Genomic DNA, 25,803 nt, shown 5'->3' with positions numbered 1-25,803 from the left:
TTTTATGATATTTTTTATTTTTTAATTTTTTTAAATTTTTTTTGAGATATTTTTTTAAAAAAAATAAATTTTAAATGGACAAAATAATTTTAAATTATTTTTTTATTTGAATTAAAATTAAAATTTTTATTCTTTAAAATTCATTCAAAATTATAATTTTTATTATTTTTTATTTTTTTTTTCTTTTATGATATTTTTTAAAAAAATTAATTTGAAAAGGAGATTGTAATTTGAAATGATGATTTTTATTTGAATTAAAATTAAAATTTTTATTTTTTTAAATTTTAGAATTATAATTTCTATTTCTTAAAATTTTTAATGGTATTTTTAATTTTTTTTTACACCAATTTTTTTCAGATATTTTTTTAAAAAGATCATTTGAAATGGAGATACTAATTTTAAATGATAATTTTTATTTTTATCAAAATTAAAATTTTTATCTTTTATAAATTTAATTTTTTTTATTTTTTATTTTTTTTGGGAAGAAAAAAATGTCAAGAAATATGATGATTTTAAAAATGCCATTTAGAATGATGATTTTAAAAATGCCATTCCAAATAACGTTTTTAAAATCGTCATATTTTTTGACATTTTTATTTTTTATTTTTTATTTTTTTTAGTCTACGTGAAAAAATAAGAGATGATGTGGTCATAGAAAATACCATTCGAAATAATGTTTTATCGATTTTACATCATTTTGATAAATAAATTTAAAATAAAATTATGTAGATAAATAATTTTTTTTTATATATTAATTAAAAAAAACTCAAAAATCTGAGGACAATCGTTCATGACCGACTCAAACCCCACGACACCGCCGGCTCTGATCTAGTCCACTTGCTTCTAGACGCGTTGAAGCAGTCCGATCTCTCTTCGGTTGACACGCGCCATCATCGTCTTTATCAAGGTTCCGAGCCGCTCCTCCAAGCCTGCCCCGCCCAAAAGAAAGAGACAGATGGTGAGAGCGACTCGAAAGAAAGAAAAGATTACCATCACTTCGTTTGGAAGACTTCTCTCCCTCCTCTCCTCTCACAAGCATCCCAACCGCCTTGCTGACTCCGTCTTCGCCTCATCTCTCCACCCCACCACTCGCTTTCTCCTCTCTAGTATTATTATCTCTCTCGCCCCCCACCTTAACCCACTCACCTCCAAACCCCAAAAAAACCATGCAGCAGCCCAATTCCGACACCGTTGAGCTCCTCTCCCACCTTCTAGATTCAGTCGAAGAGACGGTCTGCCTCGCCACCGATCCCGAAGCCGAGACTCTCAACTTAACCTCCGCCCTCCCCATCTTTGCCGCTTTTGTCGAACGGTTGGCGCCAATTCTCCATGGCCTTCCACAACCCGAGGTTTCCGAGACGCCGGCAATAAGGAAGGCCATGGAGACCCTCGGCGCCGAGCTCCGGCGTGCCCGGGCACTGGTCAGGAGCTCCGCCGGCTCGCCGGTGGCCGTGCGGTTGATGGAGGGCTGCGTTTGGGACCTCGGGAGATGCCTCGGTCTTTTTCTTGATGCATGGGGGGATGCTTTGGATGAGGTTAAGAAGGAGGAGATTGGGGAGTTGCAGAGGGAGATGATGGGTGTGCGATTTGATGGGTCGAAGAGTGGTGGTGTGGTGGATGTTGAGGATTTGGTGGTGCGGGTAAAGAGCGGAGATGAGGATGAGCTAGGGGTTGTGCTTCTGGAGCTTGGAATTTTGATTACGGAGGGATTGGTGAGAGAGGAAGGCGTGTGTTTGGTTCCAGTTTTGTTGAATCGGTTGGCTTCTGCGAAGAGCGATAATAGGTTGAAGATAATCCTCTTGCTGAGGAGCCTCGCCTTTCATAGTGATGAGAATAAGGTAAAATTTTAGAATCAATTTAAGAACTTGTATTGCTCTTCTTATTTCAATGATGTTTTAGCGAGCTAAACACGTATGAAAAAAATGATATCTTGGATGGCGGTATGTCCTCCTCTGCTAGTATTCATCTTCTTTCTTTCCCCATTTACTAAATTAATGTGCAGTCAGCTGAATCACATAAATTGTCTTAAAACTCTGCTTCTTTTGTTATTTAATCCACTTGTTAGGATAGTGGAAAAGTAGATATAGATGTGATTTGGCTGATATGATCTTTCAGAATTTTTCCTGAATTCTTTTCTTTGCTTTCTTTGATTGTGTTGTTACTTGGTTTTGCAGGGGAAGATGGCAGGTATCGAGGCTCTTTCGAGTGTTGTTAGGTCTTTGTCAAGGGATGTCGATGAGAGGAGGCAAGCTGTAGGGCTGCTTTTGGATCTTTCGGATATTGTTAAAGTTCGCCAAAGAATTGGTAGAATTCAAGGTTGTATAGTGATGCTGGTTGCATTGCTCAATGGAGATGATCCATCTGCTTCATCTGATGCTGGGAAGTTGTTATGTGCTTTGTCGAGCAACACGCAGAACGTGCTTCTCATGGCGGAGGCTGGTTACTTCAAGCCATTAGTACACTATTTAAAAGAAGGTACTCCCAAGATGCTCTTTTATTCTTTCTATCAGATTTTGTTTGTTATCCTAGAAATTTTAGTACAAGGAAGGCTATTCTGATGTGGACTCTTTCACCTTACTTTGGCATCGAAACTACACATTATAGTGATTTTGTCTTTGGGACTTCTATGATATTTTGGTTTACTATCTGAATTATAGTTTGATTCTCATACTAACCAGAAATGTGTTGAGAAATTCTTTTTCCTAACAACAGGCTGTGATTCTTTCTTATCATGGGCAACTTTGCTTGTATGTGCTGATAGGTGTTCATGTTTGAATTTGTTAGTCATTAGTGTACATGGTGTGTCAATAATATTAAAGTCAGCTATTGTTCATATGCGAGCTTTGACCTTATGGTTGGATACTGTTGGAAAGCACTACCTTGTGAGTGATTGCAAATTTTATTTTGTTTCCGGTCATTTGATTGCATTCTCAAGGCTTTTGTCATTGGAGTGAGTTCCCAAATATATTTTAAGAATCCCCTAGTCAGTTTGAAGTTCTGGATGGTATATCTATTCATGTGATTCTCCAAACTGATTTCTTAAGATCATATCAGTTGGTTGTGAGTGCATCGTATGGCAACATATGATGCTCCAAGGGGATGAAAGAGTTTGACTGATATTATATTCACAACCTACTGTTCTGGACATGTAGGTCCATGGGCTCTAATACAAGTAGGTTGAGACTTTAAGCTTGTAGGGTGTGCAAGTAATTCGAGATTGGGGTATGGCTACAAGTCTATGAAGTTCATGACAAAAGGTTAATCTATCAGCTAATCAAATCATTAGGGCTTTGAATCCTTAGAGCTTTGACCTATATGTACTCTCAAGATTCTCTTTTAGTCTTTCTGTCACGTTATGTTTGTTATCCTATGTAGTACGGTTGGAGGGAATGAGGAGGAGATGGAGGATCATTAGGGCTTATATACCATAATAGAAAATGAGAGATGGTGAATGGATAGTTTCTTCTGTCAATTCCTTGGATAATTTTTGGTATATGATACTTGTGGCTGAGATACTTTCTTAGGACAACTCATAACTGAACTTGGTTACAAGCCTTGGTTACAGCAATAATTCAAACACCAACTAAACTTAGTTGCAAAGTTAACTTTTTTTACAACAATAATTCAAAATGTAGTTGGGCTAAGATATATGACCCTCGTAATGACTTGTCATTTATATTGCAACGAGGTCCCTGAAAATTGGAATATTGTGAGACAAATCCCTCCACTATAACAGTATCTTGCATGGATTCTCGAGCATGATGAAGTGAATCTAACCCATTACCAATATAGATATGATCAAGTAGGCTTTAAGTTTAATCTGACATTGGAGAAACTCTTTCTTGAAGGGGGGGAAAAAGTTTTCAAAGCATGCATATACCATCTTTTTTATAACAAATTTGTTAACCAAGCTCATGAAAGAAAAGCTAGTAATACTAGATTTACTCATCCATTCAATTATTTTAATTCAATATGGTCTCTTCTTTATTGAGGTGTAGATTCCTTGATAGGCATCCCACATGTCTGCGGTAACAATCATATACAGCACACTATGTATGCTAATTCATGACTCAGTCTGCACTCCTACACAGTCTAATAATTTAAGTCTTTAGTGATTAATACTAGGGCACAGGGATCCCTCAACTCAGGGGTATGCAAAGATTATCAAGAACATGAATTGTTTCCAGGTAACCCTGCATCCATATGCTGATGCACAATCACCACTCTAGGAACCAAGAAATGTTGCCACCATTTTATGGTCACCATGTATAGTTGACAAAGCATGAATGAGTCAGCTGCACCTACCCCTAGTGGTGACTGATTTGAGGAACATGGAACAGGACTCTTATTTCACCCCAGTTGCTTGAAGAAATTGGCTGAGTTTCTGACGATGCCTTTATGGATTTTAAAGACCTAATACAATGTAGGTTCATTCTTGTGTTACCTCACAACCAATATACAGGGCAAAAAAGTCATCTCCTTAATGCCTGGTAAAGAATCCTATAGTTAACAGAGATGGCTTTGATATGATGACACTTCCAACACTGCGGCTTAACTATATATGGAATTAAAGAACTTGGATATCTAGAACATGGTGTTCTTGATTTGAAAATTCCTACATGTTTCATGACTTCATCTATGTGATTCTTTGGGTATATGCATGTTAAGAATGTATAAATGGCCATCTTTCTCCATGGTCAGCAACTTGTCTTGCATGTCACGTGTGGCAATTATGGGCATGAAGAGGACTTGCTTCCCCTATACCTTTTACCAGGTCTCATGAAATGTTTCCATGGTTTGGCCTAGAATTTAATAGCTTTTTTTCTCTTTGTTGTAGTATAACATAGTCTGCTCTCTCTTTTTGTAGTCTGATTGATGTTCCTCTGCAGGTTCTGATATGAACAAGATTCTCATGGCAACAGCAATTTCAAGGATGGAACTCACAGACCAAATGAAAGCTGTGCTTGGGGACAAGGGCTCGATTAAACCACTTGTGAAAATGTTCATATCAGGGAATCTTGAAGCCAAGTTGTCTGCATTGGGAGCCCTGCGTAACCTCTCTAGCTTGGCAGAAAATATTCCACTCTTGATTAGTTCGGGTATTGTAGCACCTCTGCTTCAACTTCTGTTCTCTGTCACATCTGTGCTCATGACTCTTAGAGAACCCGCCTCAGCTATACTTGCAAGCCTAGCTCAGTCTGAACTAATTCTTACAAATAAGGATGTGGCTCAGCAAATGCTCTCACTTCTTAATTTATCCAGCCCAACAATCCAGCTTCACCTTTTACAGGCTCTTAATAGCATAGCCAGCCATTCAAAAGCTAAAAGAGCCAGAGTTAAAATGAAAGAAAATGGTGCAGTGCAGCTTCTCTTACCATTTCTGATTGACAGCAATGCCGAAATCAGAAACTTTGCCCTGAAACTGCTCTTCAATCTTTCTAAAGATTTTGCAGGAGAGTTAATTGAGCAGCTAGGAGAAACCCATCTCAACATCTTAGTAAACATCATTTCCACATCAACATCTGATAGTGAAAAGGCTGCTGCTGTTGGCATACTAAGTAGCCTGCCTGTGAATGACAAAAAGGCGACAGAGACACTTACAAGGTTAAACCTACTCCCAGTTTTGATCTCTTTACTTGGAGTAAGCATCTCAGCCTCTTCAACTCCTACAAGGAGATGGTTACTTGAGAGCATTGCTGGTGTAATGATTCGTTTTACTGTTCCTTGGGATAAGAAACTCCAAAAAGTATCAGCAGCCCATGGAGTAATTCCTTGCCTTGTGAAGCTACTCTCAAGTGGATCAGTGATTGCCAAGTCTAGAGCAGCAACATCATTGGCTCAACTGTCACAGAATTCACTTGCTTTATGCAAGGTCAAATCATCAAGATGGCTCTGCCTTCCTCCTCCCTCTGAAAGATTCTGTGAGGTTCATAAAGATAATTGCATTGTCAAAAACACATTTTGCCTAGTGAAGGCAGGTGCTCTATCACCTTTGGTACAAATTCTGGAAGGCAAAGAGCGTGAAGCAGATGAAGCAGTTCTCAGTGCTCTGGCAACTCTTATGCATGACGAGCTATGGGAAAATGGAAGCACTGCTCTAGATAAAGCAGCAGGAATTCAGGCTCTCATAAGAATTCTTGGAGTGGGTAGTTTAAAATCTCAAGAAAAAGCAATTTGGATGCTAGAGAGGATATTTAGGCTTCCAACTTACAGAGAGCAATATGGCGAAGCTGCTCAGAATATGCTTATTGATCTTGCACAAAAGGGAGATCCAACACTGAAACCAATGATTGCTAAGATATTGGCACACCTCCAGCTCTTGCTGATGCAATCGAGCTACTTCTGAGAGGGTTCAGTTTTGATATTGTGTGGAATCATCTAAATACGTTGTAGAGAAAGCTTGAAGTCCTTTGGCAGGCAAAGATGATGTCGTTTATTAATGTACCATGCTTCTTCGTTTGTTTGTACTTGCAGACGATTGCACAGAGTTGCTTAGCTAATGGTTATTGGTCACGCCCAAAAAGTGGTGCAGACTGAAAGCAGTAGTTGGAAGCAAGAACATATTTTTCTCTGAGCAGACTTCAAAAGATTCCTAGTAATCTGCAACCTTATAACATGAGGGAAAAAAAAACAAAAAAGATTCTATATCAAGCTACCATCGGGAAATTGTTTTCTTTAATTTGTTCTTTTTTATATTTTATTGTGAAGTATATAGAGAGGAGCGGTTTCTAATTCTTTAGGGAGAAAAATGTAGAGATGCAATTAGGGGAAATACTCAGTTTACAGGTTACCGTTGTTAGCTGTTTGTACATGTTATTGAGAATGAGGTTACTAGTAGATTATCACATGTAGATAATATCCAACACCCTCTGATGTCGTGTGGGTGTGTGTGAATATAGTTTGAATCATTATTTTTGTGGAAGTTATGGAGTCCAATGGCTGATGGAGCCCATTAAACCCTGCATGGAAGCAATATGTTGTCCAAATTATCTGTTTTATCAGATTTTTATTTTTCTGCAGCAATGGGAATTGGAATTCTACTTCACAGGGAATAAGACAATTATCTGCATGCATGGTTTCGAAAAAAAAAAATAAATAAAAGGACAGCTTGCCATCATGAGACTGCTAGCTTATTGTTCAGTGTGTTTTTTTTTTCCTCTCTTCTTCTTTTTTCTTTTGGTTACAACGTGTGTACTTAATAAGCACTTGAGAGCATTCATAATAATCAAAACTTTCATCTCCTTTTGACAGTTTGCAGCCCATATTATAAGGAAAAATGTAGCTTCATGCTTGGATTCCCATATGATAAAGCTGAAACTTTAGATAGGTTTAAGGAAGGAAAAGATAGTGATTTTGGTGCTGTAAAAAGTCACTTTTTCGGTAAATAAACTGTAGAAAATGTTGCTTTCATCTGCTTCACTTAATTAAGATTCAATACATGGTGTGTGGAGAAAGAAAAAGGGGTAAAAGAAATAGTGATGCACCACTGTCTGAGAGGTTCATGTCCAGCTAATGGCTGGCTGTTGGATAATGGATACAAGGAAGGTCATCAAATTTTAATACGAAATTCGAAGTCTTTCGTGAGTGGCATTCCCCCAGTTGAAAATCATTGTCAATCATGCTGAAAGACCGACATAAAGTGCGCACTTTTTCAACTCTTTGTTCTTTTATTTCAGGTTTGTTTTTCGAGATAATATTATTTTAAAAAATAATTAAATGAATGTGCTTTTTTTTTTTTCTTTCTTTTTTTTTTTTTTTTTTTTTTTGCTTTCTTACTTTACCCTACTGGTTTCCATTCTGTCAACGCTTTTGTTGAACTCCAGGCTGTTTTGACCGACCATCATATGGACCTGATTCATGCTCTAATTTCGCATATTTTTGATAATTACCGCACCTCCATCAAGGCCTTCGTTGACTCCCTTGTTTGAAAGATCATCATAGAAAGTAGGCATTTGAATAGCTCTCCCAACTGGTAAAATTCTTGGCAATTATATAAACTGATGTTTATTTTTGATAATTATTTAGGTCTCTCTCTCTCTCTCTATATACATATCTCTCTCTCTTTCTCTCTCTCTCTCTCTCTATATATATATATATAGAGAGAGAGAGAGAGAGAGTTGGACTCCACAGTTTGCATTAACTCAACAAAGATGAACTATTTAGAATTAATGGTAAACTATTCAAATTTAAAGTTCAAACTAGACCATAGAATAAGAACTAATATTATAAAAAATATTTGAAAAACAAAATTCACATATTTCAGCTTAACGCTTTTAGTAGTATCATATTACTATAATCTAATCATCAGAATCTAATAAATTTAAATTTATCTATATCTTAAATATATAAATTATGATATATTTTAATTTGTTTATTCTGTTATGTATTTTATTATGTTAGTATATTTAATGTTCGTGTGTTTTTGTATCAACTTTGTGCGTACATTGCAGGCTATCAAAATATATCAATTTTTTTAAATTTTTAATATAAATCATATTTAATAATCTAAATTTTTAATTTGAAGGATCTATTATTGGATTTAAAATTTTTATGTCTATACAAGGCCAGATCACACATTGCCACCTTAGCAGGAAAACTCTACGGACAACAAATTCCTCAGTCAAGCAATGGATAAAGTATAAATTCTTACAAGATAATTGTATAAATTATAAATTGTATCCATCCGGATAGGGTCCGCCCCGGTCCGACCCTGCGGGGCTCAGTCACTGGGACACTTGAAATAAATAATAAATAAAAATATAACAACGAGTCAACGACAAAAGAAAAGAATCTTCTCCTGTAAACCACAGAGAAAAAACCCTGGTGGCCGGCGTCCTTGCCCATGGCGGCGACAGCGGCACTGGACATGTTCAAGCTCGGGTTCATCGGCGCCGGGAACATGGCGGAGAGCATCGCCAGAGGGGTCGCCAAGCTCGGCGTCCTGCCCCCGTCGAGCATCCGCATCACCCACTGCCGCACGGAGCGCCGGCTCGTGTTTGAGTCCTTCGGCGTCAAGATCTTGGAGACCAATGCCCAGGTAACCCATCCTTCTCATTTCAAATCAGCTCCATTGTCCTTTTCACCGATTGAAGATGTTGGATTGATGAGCGGATTCTTGGGTTGTTTATTTCCCAGTAATTTTATTGATTGATGAGCTCAAAACTTTTGATCGATGGAGTTTCATTCCATTGATCAAGAGTTCTCGTTTATATTATCATTTGATGATGATTTATCGGTAAAATTTGCTTCTTTGTTCAGATTAATTATCTCTTTTCTTTGCATGAATTCACGTCTTTATATGCTTGACTCTGGAATGGTGAGACGACTTCGGATGAAATTTGATTACTTGTTGCGCCTTTTCTTTGTTTCGGTCATATTAAACCTCTAATGCATACGCTGTTTCTTATAAGCAGGTAGTTGATGACAGCGACATCATTATTCTCTCCGTGAAACCTCAAATCGGTACTTTACCATTCCATAAGCTTCCATAAGCTGTACAACAGAGTCTTGCTTCATCATACATGCATTGTGAAAGAAAAAGCTACTTATGGGAAGCTTTTTGCATTGATATGACCAAATGTGTTGATATCTCAACTTGGATATCTTCCTTTATACATGTGAAAACATTGTGTTGCAAATTATTTATTCATAATCTGGAAATTGCATGGGTAAATTCAGCAGTTAAATTGTACAGTTTGATTGAATTGATTTTTCAACTTTGTTATGATAATTAATTTTTTCATGCTTGTCTTTGCTAAAATATAACTTGTTCATTAGTCATGTGAGATCAATCGCATGAGATATCTTGCATTAATTGATCAACATGCAAGGCCTTCCACCTGGGATATGATGACTTTATTTAACATAAAGTATTAAATACTAATTAACTTCTTTGGGCAAGAGCATTGACATAAGGAGCCTAAGCAAGGTTTGCCTTATTTGTCCGTACCATATTTTATGGGATATACTGTACCATATCAGTATGTAGTCTCGTATTGTACCCATACTTGGTATGTCTTTCTTGTATCATACCGTGTACCGTCACTATAATAGAATGGTATCAGTATGAGATCCGGTACCGAGACGGCAAATTTTAAGCCTAAGTCATGTGCGCAGTGAGACTTTTAAAATTCTACAATTGCCTGGAGGAATGTGAAGTGTTTGAATTTGTGTTTCATCCATGTCAAATATTTGATTTGCTTTGATCTGCTTTAATCATTCATTCATACATAGGGCTGAAATTGGGCTCCGGTCGGGCTTTGGACTAGGCTCGAAATAGTTCAGTCTAGATGTGGGCTTAATTATAGGGCTCATTTGTCTTTCGGGCTAGGCTTGGGTGTATCTTTGGCTCGACTTGGGTCCCGCGCGAGCCCGAGCCCAATGTCCAGCCCGATTAGACATGCCATGCCAGTATTGTCCATCCCATCACCACGGGTCCATGGATCTTCCCCATCGTCCATCCATCAGACGGTCACACACTCCCCATGCTGTGCCATCCCTCACATGGTTTTAGGCCTAATTTCTCCGTCGGCCAACTGAAAAAACCCTCCACATTGGCTTGGTTTTAGGCCTAATAAGAAAGCGATAGCGAGAGAAGGCGGCAGGATTTTTTGGGAATGGATTTAAGTGTGGTGCCATACGGCAAGACAGGGAGAAGTAAATGGGGTCTAGGAGAAGAGCTAAGGGCAGCGGCGAAGCTTGCCGCCTCTGCTGCCAGAGTCGATGGTGGGGGGAGGTACGGGGAGTGCATGAGGAACCATGCAGCGGCGATCGACGGGGAGGCATTTGATGGGTGCATGGAGTTCATGCCGGGAGGTGAGGAAGGGACGTTGGAGGTGCTAAAATGCACGACCTATAGCTGCCATCGGAATTTCCACCACTCGGATAGCTTCTCCTCCAGTGACCCTTGCTGCCCGCTCCTCCTCAAGGCGGCTCTGCTGTCGGCGTTCCTCCCCTCCACCACCGCACCCAATGCCGCTACCCTTCCACACGATCCACCCTCCACCACCGCTGCACCTGATGCCGCTACCCTTCCAAGCGATCCACCCTCCTCTGCCACTGCCATTGCTGCCGCTTGTGGCAGAAAATGTGATTGGGCTGGCCCAATTGGGTTCGGGCTAGGCTTGGGCCCAGGCTCGAGTCAGTCTCGGGCCTAAATTTTTCAAAAACTTTCGGGCCTAAGTGCAACCTGAAGCCCGAAAAAATATTTCAGACTAGGCTCGGGCAGGGGTGTGGCCTAGCCTGGCTCGGCCCACTTCTAGCCTTGTTCATACAAAGTCACACCTTAAATCTCTTCATAGTCAACTTAAATAATAAAATATAATCCTTATAACCAAGATTCAATTGCTTGCAAAAAGAGTAATCACTTTTCCAATACCTGTTCTGCAACAAGAATGCAGTCTAATTTGTGTCTGCAATAATGCTGCAAGAAAGGACCTCTTACCTTGAGATTTTATTAATAACAAATAGGAATCACACACTTTTTATGTCATTGTTTTGGTATTTGTTAATTTCATTGTTGAAATATATCTCAGATTATAGGTTGGAACCCCAGTGGCAATATCACATTCTGAATTAAGAATAACAGACAGAAGATGAATGAGTGGGCATGATAAATAATAATGCCAAGGGGTATTGGGTCCTTACATTCAAAGTCTAGTGCTGTCACGTTTAATATGCATCAAATTTTTGACTCTTTGTTTGCCACAGCATTCTTACAAAATCAAACTTTAAGGAGAGGATTAAAAAATAATGTCCAGAGCATGTATGTATTGGAATGCATGTGCCAGCCAGCCCCTTCAGAGTAATTCCATAGACCTGACATCTAGTGGTTATGAATCTGCCTTCAAGGCACTTCATGATACAGAATTAGTCAGAAAAGTGATTCTTTTCCAACTTCTTGGAGGTGGTTAGGCTTAACAAACCATTTACATCAATATAAGGATTGTGGATGGTATCTTTGGTAATGAAGCTGTACCATGAATGTCTAAAGTCCCTGGAGGACTGCCATCTGACAAGAATCTCATTCTCATAACCATGTTTTTCAGCACATGGCTGTATTGGTCCATACTGCATATATTGGCTTGTACTGTTAGGAAATTTTTACTCAGACTCTGCCCCTTTACCGAGTTTTGGTACCAACAATCAGACAATATGGATACTGTACCAGTTGATTACTGTTTTGGGTATCAGAACAAATGCTGAAAAACTTGCTTATAAGCACAAGCACAAATGTCCGACAGAATTGAAATGTCCACACATCAAACAAAAGTTTTGTGGCCATAAACTTTAACCACCTTTGCCATTTATTGTCTTGAAAAATTTGGATCAGTAAATTTATCATTTGCATGCTCTAGGCACCTAATTGCCTATGCCATTTCAATGCTTGATCAAAGCATATTTTGAAACATAGACAGAGATGCAAGGATGTAATCTAAGGCATGGCTTCTTGTTCTTTTGATGTACTGTTTGATCATTCCAACTTTGTCAGTATGGTTTCTTAGCATACCCTGTAATTGGTACCTAAATTGCTGCCTGAATACTTCAGTCTTGTCCAACTGTCAATTTGCCATAATGTTTCATTGATAAAATATGGAAGATGTCTGCTTTTTTTTTTAAAAAAAAAAAACAATCTGAATGATTTTTGTGTAATCTCCATCCCATGTTTTGAGCTGATAAGGTGATCTATACAGTTAAAAAGGTGCTTTTAGAGCTGAAGTCTTTTTTGTCAGAGGAGAAAGTTCTAGTGTCCGTTGCTGCAGGAATCAAGTTAAAGGATCTTCAGGTCTGTACAAAATGCAATCTTCCTTGTACTATACATTTTTTGTAAAATAGAACAATTCACTTTTGCATGATCTAATGCTCCCTGCTTCATGTGACCATTGTTCTTGTCTACTCTTTTTCCAGAATTGTACTACAATGATTTAAATTCAGTTTTTTTGGGGTATAATTGTAGTTGAGATAGGCTTAGTAGTTTGCGGCTACAATATGGATTTAGTGTGAAACATCAAGGAATATAATCTTTTGCCTTGAAAATCATGTACAGCTTATGCTGCATCTATAGATTTAGATTGAAAATAGGTGGTAAGTATTAAAGAATCGAGGTCAGTACCACATCCAGTTCAATAAATTATGCCCTTCTAGTGTTGCATGTGTGTGATATGTAGACAAATAATAATAATATATGTATCACCAATATGAGCATTTGATATTGCAAGGTAGAAGGTTAAACAGGCAGTATCACAATTTTAAAGATGCCCATGGTGAAAAGGTTTTCATGCTTTTGAATTATGATTCCTGCTGACTGCAGATTTTTGGGATATGGCTTGTATGCTTTTGTGAAAATTAGTCAAGACTAGCTGCTACAAATGAAATGAGCTCTTATGAACCTTGACTTCAATTTGATAATACACCTGTTTATTTGGTAAATGAGTCAATCTCAAGTGCTCAACCCCGCTTTTGGGCTCAGCTTGCTGTAGTTGTCACACAAAAGATGAATAGAAGCTTGGGCTTGTCTCAAGACCTTGTTTACATGGCACAAGAACCAAGCTTGAAGAAGTTTGGCTAGCTTGTCTTCTAAGCTTGAATGCCTTGCTCATATGACTGGGCTAAGCACGAGTAATCCAAAGTTAATTTCCTTTTTAAATTGTTTAGATTAAGTTATTCTTACCACTTCATTTTAAGATGAATTAAGAGGGAATGTTGGTGTTGATTATTGCTACCTGAATAGGGTTTGTAAATGTTCGTTTGGCTGGAGTTTTGAGTGTCTTGCTTGAGCTTGCCCTTGCCAAGTTAACGATGGGCTAGTCCATGGACAGCCCTGGGTATCTTCATTTTGTTCTTTCATGTATATGACATTCTCTAGCCTTCAAAATCTCATCAGAAAGATCTATAGATGAGGGTTACTAGCTTGTTCAATTATTTTCCATTCTTTTATTGTTTTCTACTATGTCTAATTCTATGAAACCTAATTTCTAGAATTTCTCATAACTTGCATTATCTTCATTTGTGTACTGTCCCCCACTGTGTTTTTCTGATCTGATTCTGATCAAAAGATTCTAAAGTTATCTTTTTTGTTGTTCCATGATCCCATTGCCCTTCTGGAAATTTCTGATGCTTTCTGGCTCGAGGGTTTGACCAGTCTACCCTGTTAGTCAACTGTTGTTTCAAGACTTTGAGAGATTTGAGGTAAACATGCCTGGCTGATTTGATGCCCTCTATATGCGAAAAATGACTCAAGTAGTACCTTTCTTTTGTTATATATTGATCATAACTTCTTCGAAAACCTACTTATATCATTTTTTAAATTGCACTAATTAGAAAAAGAAAATACATTGATCTTGACACCACTGAGATTTTTTTTTTTTTTTTTGAGATATGTAATGGGTAAGGCATGGGTATCAGTAAATTGTCATGATGTCTCACAAGTGCCTGATGTCAACAATTACAAGCGAATGTACCTGTAACATGATTTTTAGAATTTTTTCTATACATTTTTTAGGAAATCATCTATTTTTTTGCAGTATTGTTGGCTCATCTTTTTTTAAAAAAATGTGGAAACTGCGTAGCCCAGCTGCTCCTTTCTTTTTCGCACTTTTTCAATGTCTACAATATTTATTCATGCGGTCCTTTCTCATTATTGTCCCTTCTATATTATGGTATCCACATATCCGCTATCATGGCTAACTTGCCATATCTGCTTAAGTTGTTTTACAGGAGTGGTCTGGCCAGCGTCGAATAATAAGGGTGATGCCAAATACTCCTGCTGCTGTTGGTCTAGCAGCGTCAGGTGATATTTGACTACTTCATGCTTTTTGTTTTCTTTTATCAGATATATTGTAATATTCTTTATGATGGCATTGTTTTCTGTTGTGTCTGGCTTACCAGACAGGCCTAAGGATCTAGATTTGCCTTGGAAGGGCCACGTCATATGGTGGGGTCCTGACAAGTGTGCAAAATCTGTTTATCTGCTTCAAGTGATCAAGAATCATCATAACTGTTTTATTAGTGTAATTTATATAATCGAGATCTGACATTTAATCAAGATATGATATTTGGATTAGGAGCTAAATATATCTTTTGATCACAAAATCAGAAAAAGATAATGTCCTTATCAATTTAGCTAAGTATGTCTCATGTTAGTTAACAGGTTCTGTCTAAAACTAACAATGGGTGCAAAACAGAATAGAGATTTATTTATATATATGTTCATAAATTAATAGCTTAGTGTGGTTGAACGACCCAGGGGGCATTTGTAATGGGGTGATTCACCCAGGATCAAGGGTGATATGGGTAGAGATGATAAAATCACCGTGTTTGGCTTCATCATGGTGATTCTACATGGCAATAATTTCAAATCAACCTCCCTCTTCAAATCATCTCCCAATCCAGTGATGGGATATCCATCCTCGAGGTCGGAAATCTAAGATCACTCACAGGCAGGGATTTTAGGCTGAAATATAAGGACAAAAATATCCCTTAGTCTAGCAAAAAAAAATGGTATATCAATATACCGTTAATATATTATATCAATATTGTATATATGATATTATATTCTATTTGATATTATATATTATATTTATGATATATATTATATTATAATATATTAGTAATCATATTAGTGTCATATTATGATTCAGTGATAATTTTCAATTAGAATAAAAATATCTTATTGTACTTCATATTTATATAATAAAAATATTTAATATATTACTTCTATTTATCTTATTTTTTAATCAAAATAAATATTTATATTAATAAATAATATATTATAGGTATAAAAAATATTAATTCTATAATAACAATTAATATATTTCTGTAGGATTAATAATTTATAGGACTAATAACTATATTCTTATAGAGTTTATTAATTGCTAATATATTAATAAATATAGTAATATTTTATTTCTAATATATTATATATGATTAATAAATATATTTTTATAGAATATATCATGGATAGTTTTGGTATTATATAATCAGTGATCTTGGATTCCTATAAAATACCAAACAAATTATGCGTAGATATCTGTGGATCTTTAATCACTAGACCATGGCCCATCAAATGCCATGATCTTAGATCACTGGTGATTAGATCACCACAAGATTTAGATTTCTGGTGATCTTAGATTATCACGGTGAGCCCATTTGGGTCACCTCATGCTATCCTAGGGGCTTGCTTGGACACCAAGCTCTGTGGATTGCACATGGCCCTTAATAGTATTTACAGCATAATGTAGAACCAAGATAGAAGAAGGGGAAGAATATAGATGGCAGAGCAAAGATAAGAGAAGAAATTTTAGAGAAGGTAGAAACTTTTGCAAAATACTTTAACTCTCAATCATTCATAACATGCTAGTGATGTCTTACAAGCCAGTATTTATAGGCTTATAATCCCATAGTTGGAAAGTAGCAAAATTAAGGAACACATCTTAACAAAATAGGAAAATATATATAGAATCCTGTAAATAAAGAAAACCAAAGCAAATCAAATCAGCAATCTAAGAAAATTCTAATCAAATCAGGATTTTAAATTAAATCAGCAATTTGAGGAAATTCTAATCAAATCAGGATTGCAAATCAAATAAGCAATTTGAAAAAATCTTAATCAAATCAAGATTTCAAATCAAATCACTAATATAAGAAAATCCTAATCAAATTTGAATTTCAAATCAAATCATCAATATAAGAAAATCCTAATCAAATCTAGATTTGCACCCACGTCTAGTGTAAACGCATAAGGGCGGCTTAGGATCTCCATCATTTCTCTTTGACTGAAGAGAACTTGACTTCGATGAGTTATGATGCTGGTAGGACTCCAAAAGATTAGGATTGAGACGATGAAACTCCTCTTCAGTAATTCAAGTAGCATAAGGGTGGCTTAGGATCTCCATCATTTCTCTTTGACTGAAGAGAACTTGACTTCGATGAGTTATGATGCTGGTATGACTCCAAAAGATTAGGATTGAGACAATGAAACTCCTCTTCAGTAATTCAAGTAGCATCAGAGATAGGACGTCCCTTCCAGTGCACCAAGCGGCATTAGAATCCACCATATGTTGAACCCACAATCTCATCCTTAGTGACACCCTCAATTTGCTCTCGGACTGACTGATGAATTTGTGGAAGCTTAGGAATTAGCACAGAAAAAGTCCGATCTCTACCTATAGGAATACCTGCAGACACTTTGGGAGGCTCGAAAGTATCTCGATAAGGAAACAAATCTTCCACATTGAAAACTAGATTAATAGTGATATCAGAAGATAAATCAAGCAAATAAGCATTAGGTCCTAGTTTACAAATGATACGAAAAGGTCCAGAAGCTCTAGCATGCAATTTCTTGAAAGAATATTTAGGATAATGCTCAAAACGCACACGTACCATTACATAATCATGCTCATTAAAATTTTGATTTCTGCGATGAACATCAACAGTAAGTTTATAAGTCTCATTACTCATTGCAATCTTATGTCTGATTCAGCATGAAGGTCTCGAATATAATGAGCAAAAGATTTTACAGATTCAGAAGGCCGAAATCCATGGGATAAGGGCACAAGGTCAATGGGTTGGCGAGGGGCTAAACCTTGGACAATCTGAAAAGGAGACTTACCAATGGTTTTATTAACAAAGTTGTTATAGGCAAACTCAGTAGTAGATAACAACAAGTTTTAATTTTTTAATTTTTCTTCTACAAGGCATCTAAGCAAATCTCCTGGACTACGATTAACAACCTCAGTCTATCCATCAGTCTGGGGATGGAAAGCAGACGAAAACTTTAAAGTTGTCCCAAACAACTTTCAAAGTATCTTCCAAAAATAGCTTACAAACTTGACATCCCTATCAGATACTATGGAAGAAGGTAAGCCATGCAATTGAACAACCTCGTGGAAGAATAGCTTGGCCACATGTGAGGCATTAGTTGTCTTTGCACAAGGTATGAAATGGGTCATCTTAGAAAATCTGCCCACAATAATTAAGATGGCATCATGACCTTTAACAGTCCTAGGCAATTCGTGAATAAAGTCCATGCTAAGGTCTTGCCAAGGTGTGTGTGGAACAGGCAATGGTGTCTACACATCGGTGTTTCTTTTCCTAACCTTAGCTAATTGACAAGTGCGACACTAGGACACAATCCGAGCAACATCTTTCTTTAAAGAGGGTCAATAAAATCGATCTTCTAACATGGCTACAGTCTTATCACATCCAAAATGACCAGCGAGGTCACCAGTATACAACTTCCAAATAATAAAATCTCTAAATGAAGTGTGAGGAATGCATGGCCTAAGATTCCTAAACAACTAACCATTTCGGATGAAAAAATCTATATAGTCACGATGATTACCATCCATGATCTCCGGATATATAAGTCCAAAATCAGGATAAGTGGTGTACTCATCCTTCAATCTCTTAAACCCTACCACCTGAGCACTCATAGTATGCTAGAGATGTACCACTCAGCTAAGTGCATCAGATGGCTTGTTCTCAACTCCTGGACGATGGTTAAGAATAAATATATACTTCTGGAGAAACTTAATCCATCGGGCATGTCTGGCACTCAACTTTTCTGTGAGCTGTCAATTTGGGTTAGATCCGTCGGTTTGGCCCATCCCGTCATGTAAATGGGGCGGGTTGGATTTATATTTTAGCAATTCGTTTAGCGTCATTGAGTTTTTCACTGAAATATGCAATTGGATGTCCCTCTTGACTCAAAACACCTCCAATGCCTACTCTAGATGCATCACAGGCAACCTCAAAGAGTTTAGAAAAGTCAGGATGTCTCAAAATGGATGCCTCAGTCATCTTTTGCTTGATCTCCTTAAAGGCTGTGCGTGCAGCATCAGTCCATTTATATTCTCCTTTCTTCATGCTATCAATGATGGAAGCCATAATGGTACTAAAATCCTTAACGAATCACTTATAAAAAGTGGCCAACCCATGAACACTACAAACCTTAGAAAAGATCTTTGGTTCGGGCTACTCTCTAATAGCTCTCACTTTCTCGGGATCAGCTGCAATACCCACTGTGACAATGAATCTTAAAAAGACAATCTGAGTCTGCATGAAAGAGCATTTCTTGAGATTGATATATAATTTTTCTGCTCTTAACGTCAAGAAAACCTGACGAATGTGACTCAAATGCTCTTCTTTGGTCTCACTATAGATCAAGATGTCATCAAAATATACCACCAAGAACTTACCTATGAATGGCTTTAAAACTTGAGTCATAACCCTCATAAAAGTATTAGGAGCATTAGTTAATCCAAAGGGAATGACTAACTACTCATACAGTCCATTTTGAGTTTTGAAGGCAGTCTTCCATTCATCTCTCGGTCTAATCCGAATTTGATAGTATCCCTAACGCAAATCAATCTTGGTGAACCATTTAGCCTTGACCAAAAGGTCTATCATGTCTTCCAACCTAGGGATGGAAAATATGTGCTTGATGGTGATCTTGTTGATGGTGGCTATCAACACACATTTGCTGAGAGCCATCCTTTTTCAGAGTCAATAGAGAAGGAACAACATAGGGACTAAGACTAGGCTGACAAAGTCTTTCTCCAAAAGTCCGTCAACTTGCCAATTGATCTCTGCTCTTTTTTTGGGATTCATCCTACAATAAGGTAAATTGGGCAACTAAGATCTTGGGACCAGATCAATGGCATGCTGTATGTCCCTTATAGGTGGTAGCTCACTAGGAAGTTCCTCGGATGTCACGTCTTCAAATTCATGCAATAACTGATTGACCTCTGAGGCAAGGTCAACTCATGATTGAGACGGCCCTTGTGAAATCTCTTTGGCTATTAAAGCTAAAACAATACTTGATCTCTTGTCCTCTTTCTCAAATTCCCTACTAGTTAAAAGATGGAGGTGTTTCTTTCCAACTTGTTGAGAATAGGAAGGACTCAAATCATGTGCACTAGGAGAACTCGAAGAGCTACTGGGTGTCGAAGTCCTACATGCCATTTTCTTATCCAACTTAGAGGGTTTGATGGGCTGAAGCCGTATGGTTTTACCTTTAAACCTTAGCACATAAGTGTTGTCTTGCCTATAATGAGTAACATTTAGATCATATAGCCAAGTTGATCTAAGAAGACATGGAATACATCCGTTGGAGGGACATCACACTAAATTTTATCCGAGTAATCACCCATCTGTAGGGGAACTAAATATCGCTCAATAAGTGACAATGAAGTCTTGTCAATCCATGCTACTCTAAATGGCTGGGGGTGTAGTTCAGGCTGCAACTTCAATTTTTCAAGAGCTGACTTTGAAACTTTATTCATGCAACTCCCTCCATCAATGATGACTTTGCACACTACATCCTCACATTTCACATAAGTGTGAAAAATGTAAAGTGCTTCCATTCATTGATGCTTATTGTGGTAGACAAAATACATCTCATGACCCCACAAAATTTGTCATCATTTTCTTGTCCTTCCTCGTTGTCATCCTCATACTCGGATACATGCTCCTCAGCCTCAAAATCTTGGATGTCATCCTTAGTTGGCATGTTTCCAGTATCATGATCTAAAGTTAGAGTACGATGAGGACATCGGGCTGCGATATGACCCTTACCATGATAGTTATAACACTCAATGTCAGAGATATTATGGCGAGGGTTGGTAATACTAGCATCTTTATCTGGATATGCTGAAGTCCTTTGAGCAAGACTTTTACTTCCCCTAGAAGCAACGGGGCTAGAGAAAGTACTCCTAGTGACTCTAGATTGAGATGACTCCCAAGCTTGGGAAGCTGTGCGCCTCTGAGTGGATATTTGTGGAACTTCTCAATTTTTAAGGCCTTGTGATAGGTGGCCTCAAGAGAATCAAGTGAATAAAACTTAACCTCTCTTTTGATTTCTGGCCTTAGTCCAGTGATAAATTGAGTGACTAACACCCATGGTTGCTCATCGATATCACATCTGATGAGTAGCTCCTCAAATTTAGATAGGTATTCCGTCACACTAGAAGATAGTTGTCTAAGCATGAGCATTTGTTCCACCAATTGAGCTCTATAATATGTGGGAATATATTTATCTCGCAATCTCTCTTTTATTTCAACCCACGAGTCTATAGGATCCCGTTCTAGACGTACTAGGTTCATTTGCACTCCATGCCAATACCTCTTGGCAGAGCTAACGAGCTTCATTTTGGCAAGGCAAGCTCACTGACTATCGGTCATATCATACCACTCAAAGAAATCCTTCATGTCTGCTAACCAGTCTAAGAAGATATTAGGATCTAGTTTGCCATCAAAACTAGGGACCTCAACCTTTACCCTCTTAGTGATATCCCTTGAATTATCAAGATAATATTCCTGTTGGTTGTGGTGATATTGAGGAGGGGAGTGTCTTTGCGGTCTGTCATGATTTCCATCATGGTGCCTGGCATGAAAATTTTAAGGCCTGGTGTAGGCTCTTAGGTCATCCTCTAAATAAGGTTCTTCCTCTTCTATGTGTCCTAACTCAGGTGAGAATCCTCTATGCTAAACATCTTGAGAAAAGTTTGCAGCCAGGGCAAATCTCCTTCCAACATGTGGTGCTCTAGCTCCCCAAATAGTAGGAGTCCTAACATGGTGCAATGGAGGAACGACAGGAGTAGGTAGTAAGCCTGGGTTAGCATCTGAAGTCTCTATAGGGTTATGCCTGTTACTTGTGCTACCATCGTGCTTAACATTGGCGGAAATAGAGTTGCTCTTAGAGTGATGTTTGCTTAAAGTAACTTATAATTGGAAAAACTGTTTAATCATCTCTTCTCGAAATTAGTCCATAGTTGTTTGGAAAGTATTGACTTTATGTTCAAGGATGTTGACCCGCTTGTCCAATGCATCCTGGGCGTCGGAGAGCTCTCAAATGGTCATGGTGATTTCAATCTTAACAATGTATGGTTTGAGACGTTTAGGTGAAAAAGTGAAGGCTGGGTTTTGGACTCAAATTACAAGTAATAATCCCCCAACTGCTATATTGTTCTTGCAAAAAAAATCATGAAATGAATAATTGCAACTATGTGAAGTGATATATGATTTTTTTTTTTTTTGCAAAAAGGTAGAAAGAAGAAATCCTAAAATCTAAATGAATATGGTGCAAGTAAGTAGGATTTTGAATAAAAGGAGGGATAAACAGGCTTTAGTGGTTTACTTGGACCTTTTTGCAATTTGCTAGTTTACCAATTAATATGGAATTAGTCACAGATCTCAAGTATGGAGAAAATGTACCTTACGTCAGAGTTCCAAAGGCCCAAAAGTATGTACTCGATACAGATTCTTTTTTTTTTTTCGCCGGTCGGATTCGCATCCGAAGCCTTAAACTGGGTTGGATCCGAATCTGGTTGTGAGTACAGATCTGGATCTGAGTTTGGGTTAGCCTGAGGAGCAATGGCAGCGACAGAAAGAAAAGAGAGTGGGCCTTCCGGATGCAACGAGGATCGAAGAATGGCAATACGTCGATGATCAATGGTGGAGGCTTGGATTCTGGCGACGAAGAAATGATGGACACCTTCTAAAATTGATGATGGTGATGGCAAGGGCTATCGACTATTCTGGTGGTAGCAAAAATTTTAGAGTTCTATGGCAGCGATGTGATGAGTTGTTTATGTGAAGCAAATAATGACTATGGATCGCAGTTTGGCTCTGATACCAATTGATGCAGAATCAAGATAGAAGAAGAAGAGGAAGAAATAGATGGCAGACCAAAGATAAGAGAAGAAATTTAGGAGCACTCAGCGAAGTAGAAACTTTTGCAAAATACTTTAATTCTTAATCATTCATAACATGCTAGTGATGTCTTACAAGTCCGTATTTATAGACTTATAATCCCATAGCTGGCAAGGAGCAAAATTAAAAAACACATCTCAATAAAATAGGGAAATACATATAAAATCCTGGAAATAAGGAAAATCAAAGCAAATTAAATCAGCAATCTAAGAAAATCCTAACCAAATTAGGATTTCAAATCAAATCAACAATTTGAGGAAATCCTAATCAAATCAGGATTACAAATCAAATCAGTAATTTGAGGACATCCTAATCAAATCAGGATTTCAAATCAAATCACCAATATCAGAAAATCCTAATCAAATTTAGATTTCAAATCAAATCGTCAATATAAGAAAATCCTAATCAAATTTGGATTTGCGCCCACGTCTAGTGTAAATGCGTAAGGGTGGCTTAGGATCTCCATCACAGTGTTTCTTCAAATTCTTGCATACTTGTTATCTAGCGAGTTTAAGCTTCCTTTATATTTTTTTGTCCTCTTCTAATTTCATTTGCAGAATGTACTTAATGCACGGTATAATGATCAATATGAAACCATTTCTGTAATTGAAAATCTAGTAATTATTTTAGTATTGGAATTCCAATGGTAGAATACTTGTGTAAAAGACGTGACAAAAATTGGAATTATGATAGCGCATTGTAACAGGTGAAACCAGAAGTTTTGTTACTTCACTGAAACCTCTTGTGTGAACTGGCATGCTACAGCTCCTGATATCCTGTGTTTATCTAGTCATGTGTGTGGGTGAGATGGCAACTAAGAAAGACGAAGAACGTGTAACCAGTTTGTTCAATGCAATTGGAAAGATATGGACAGCTGATGAAAAATATTTTGATGCTGTAACTGGCTTGAGGTATGTTATTGTTATAACTCATAAATTGCCAACTTGGAAGATGCATAATGATATGTTATACTAGCTAGCATGCTTCTCCTTTAAGAGTAATATACTTGGAGACCAGGTAACGTAGAAAGCTCTTGAACATTTTTTTTTCCAAGAATAATGTCATATTTAAGGTTGTATACTGCAAATCCCAGTGGTAGTGGCCCTGCTTATATTTATGTAGCAATAGAGGCCCTGGCTGATGGAGGGGTGGCGGCTGGTCTTCCTCGGGATCTTGCTCTTGGTCTTGCTTCTCAGACAGTAAGTACAATAATCTTCCTAAATGAAATTTCAGTAAAACCCTTGTTATACTTGCCTTCAAGTTGAGCCACTTGCATTGCATGTGCCACACAGTAAAACCCCTCTTATACTTGCCTTCAAGTTAAGCCACTTGCATCGCATGTGCCACAGTTCTAATTATTATATTTGACCTGTGACTGGTTGCTTTTGGGCTCAGCCTCTGATGTGCATATCTGAAAAGAACGAGTAGCATGAATTCGATGTTTGCACATGTAAACCAACTTGCAAGAATATGCTGTTTATGGCCTTATCTCTTAGGTATTCAATTTTCCATTTGAGCATCTTCTGTCAAAAAAAAAATTGGAGATATTGATTTTTTACAATAGCCATTTTTTGAGAATCTAATACTTAGATCCCCATTTAGTAATCTAAATCATGCACAGTGGTCTATCAAACAAATAATCTTGATAGAAATGCACAAGATGTGTGACTCTAGTTAAAACAGGCAACCGTGCATGTAAGCAGAGTACATGGATAGACATTTCTAACCTAAATCTACTGTTACCCAAATTAAAGTTAGATTTGGACCATTATCCCTTTATTTTCTAAATCAAAGTATAAAACACCACAAACCAACAAGTTTTTACTCCCCATTTGCTACAGGCTTCTTGACATCGTATATACTTACCCCATGGCTAGACCGGCACTGGCCTGGCATGAGCAGGCACCTAAAATCATGGTCTATACCCTCTTCGTTTATTTGGTCATGGTCACAATGAAAATCCTTCAATATTTCCTTTTTTTTTTTTTCAAGGAAAAACATACACTTCTGAATATATACATGCATGCACACATGCACGCACGCGTATACCTAGACATAGACATATATTCTTTTTTTGGTACCTCCACTTTGTGACATTCACGAAATCAAAGTTATAAGTGAGTTTTGATCATATCACTCTGTGAGCAGAGGAAGTTCGTTCCTTTTCGAACATGGGTGGTCAACTTGCCATAACATGTAGTGTTCATGAACTCTCTGTCTGTAGGTTCTAGGTGCTGCAGCGATGGTTAACCACACTGGGAGACATCCTGGTCAGCTGAAGGATGCAGTTACGTCTCCTGCAGGGACCACTATAGCTGGGATTCAGGAATTAGAGAGGGGTTCATTCCGTGGTACGCTGATGAATGCTGTTGTTGCAGCCACAAAACGGTGCCAAGAACTATCACAAACATAGTAATACTAAGTGGCTCTTCTTTGACTAGTAGCGCATCAGTCTGGATGCGTTTGTAAGGGCAACTGGATTATCTAGAGTTGTTACATCATGTTAATCGCAATGCCTAATTGATTACTGTTTTATTCTTCAAAGAAGATGAATCATTTGCTAATATTTTTAGCGACACCTTTGTTCTTTCGTGGATAAATATGATAAAAGTTGATCAATTTTTTCATTAACTAATTTATCCATGCTCTCATAGATGGATAATTTATTTTTTCATGGATAGTATTTATTTATGAAATGAAAAAAAATTTACTCGTATAGAAGGTGATTAAATTATTTTTTCATTAGTCAGTAGACATTTAATTTTATTTTTAAAATATTTTATGTTTATTTTCAAAGTTTTTATCATTCAATGTCCAATAATTTAGTTGTCCATTTTTTTCAAACATAAAATGCATAGAGGATATTATAAAAAATATGGATAAATTTTAGTAATTTATTTAAAAAAATAGTAATGCAAAAAATATGAATAACAAATTTAGAAGTCTTTTTTTCATCTGTAAAATAGAATGGATAAATTATTTTTTTATTTAAATATTATCTAAAAAATATTAATTTAAATAAATATAAGTTTTTAGATAAATGATTGTTGCCAGGAGTGCTCTCAGTTTCAGGAGATGGACTTTTCTGCACAT

General features: G+C 37.3%; 3 protein-coding genes across 3 annotated transcripts; all 3 read left to right on the top strand.

The window, feature by feature from the left end:
• The first annotated feature begins 1,034 nt into the window (after positions 1-1,034).
• LOC105057639 (U-box domain-containing protein 44) lies at positions 1,035-6,865 on the top strand. Its single transcript, XM_010940305.4, has 3 exons — positions 1,035-1,838; positions 2,175-2,475; positions 4,890-6,865. The coding sequence occupies exons 1-3, from the start codon at positions 1,167-1,169 to the stop codon at positions 6,344-6,346; spliced, it is 2,430 nt and encodes an 809-aa protein (XP_010938607.1). The 5' UTR covers positions 1,035-1,166; the 3' UTR covers positions 6,347-6,865.
• Positions 6,866-8,773: 1,908 nt separating this feature from the next.
• LOC105057638 (pyrroline-5-carboxylate reductase) lies at positions 8,774-25,274 on the top strand. The gene is made up of 7 exons (XM_010940304.4): positions 8,774-9,037; positions 9,414-9,462; positions 12,693-12,784; positions 14,716-14,788; positions 23,501-23,621; positions 23,804-23,909; positions 24,935-25,274. The coding sequence occupies exons 1-7, from the start codon at positions 8,843-8,845 to the stop codon at positions 25,121-25,123; spliced, it is 825 nt and encodes a 274-aa protein (XP_010938606.1). The 5' UTR covers positions 8,774-8,842; the 3' UTR covers positions 25,124-25,274.
• On the top strand, positions 9,739-12,667 carry LOC140853595 (uncharacterized). The gene has a single exon (XM_073248251.1). The coding sequence runs from the start codon at positions 10,617-10,619 to the stop codon at positions 11,154-11,156; it is 540 nt and encodes a 179-aa protein (XP_073104352.1). The 5' UTR covers positions 9,739-10,616; the 3' UTR covers positions 11,157-12,667.
• Positions 25,275-25,803: the final 529 nt, after the last annotated feature.

The sequence above is a fragment of the Elaeis guineensis genome, chromosome 14 (genome assembly GCF_000442705.2).
Source record: "Elaeis guineensis isolate ETL-2024a chromosome 14, EG11, whole genome shotgun sequence".
Lineage (NCBI taxonomy): Eukaryota > Viridiplantae > Streptophyta > Magnoliopsida > Arecales > Arecaceae > Elaeis > Elaeis guineensis.
The sequence above is the reverse complement of the archived record's forward strand: the minus strand, read 5'-3'. Positions and strand labels throughout refer to the sequence as shown.

What these genes read in the sequence shown, in the direction of transcription:
- LOC105057638 (XM_010940304.4), top strand. Translation starts at nt 8,843, where the DNA reads ATGGCGGCGACAGCGGCACTGGACATGTTCAAGCTCGGGTTCATCGGC. An exon ending in TCTTGGAGACCAATGCCCAG is followed by an intron (nt 9,038 to 9,413) that starts GTAACCCATCCT and finishes TCTTATAAGCAG; the next exon opens with GTAGTTGATGACAGCGACAT. An exon ending in GATGCTGTAACTGGCTTGAG is followed by an intron (nt 23,622 to 23,803) that starts GTATGTTATTGT and finishes TGCAAATCCCAG; the next exon opens with TGGTAGTGGCCCTGCTTATA.
- LOC105057639 (XM_010940305.4), top strand. Translation starts at nt 1,167, where the DNA reads ATGCAGCAGCCCAATTCCGACACCGTTGAGCTCCTCTCCCACCTTCTA. An exon ending in TTCATAGTGATGAGAATAAG is followed by an intron (nt 1,839 to 2,174) that starts GTAAAATTTTAG and finishes TTGGTTTTGCAG; the next exon opens with GGGAAGATGGCAGGTATCGA. An exon ending in AGTACACTATTTAAAAGAAG is followed by an intron (nt 2,476 to 4,889) that starts GTACTCCCAAGA and finishes GTTCCTCTGCAG; the next exon opens with GTTCTGATATGAACAAGATT.
- LOC140853595 (XM_073248251.1), top strand. Translation starts at nt 10,617, where the DNA reads ATGGATTTAAGTGTGGTGCCATACGGCAAGACAGGGAGAAGTAAATGG.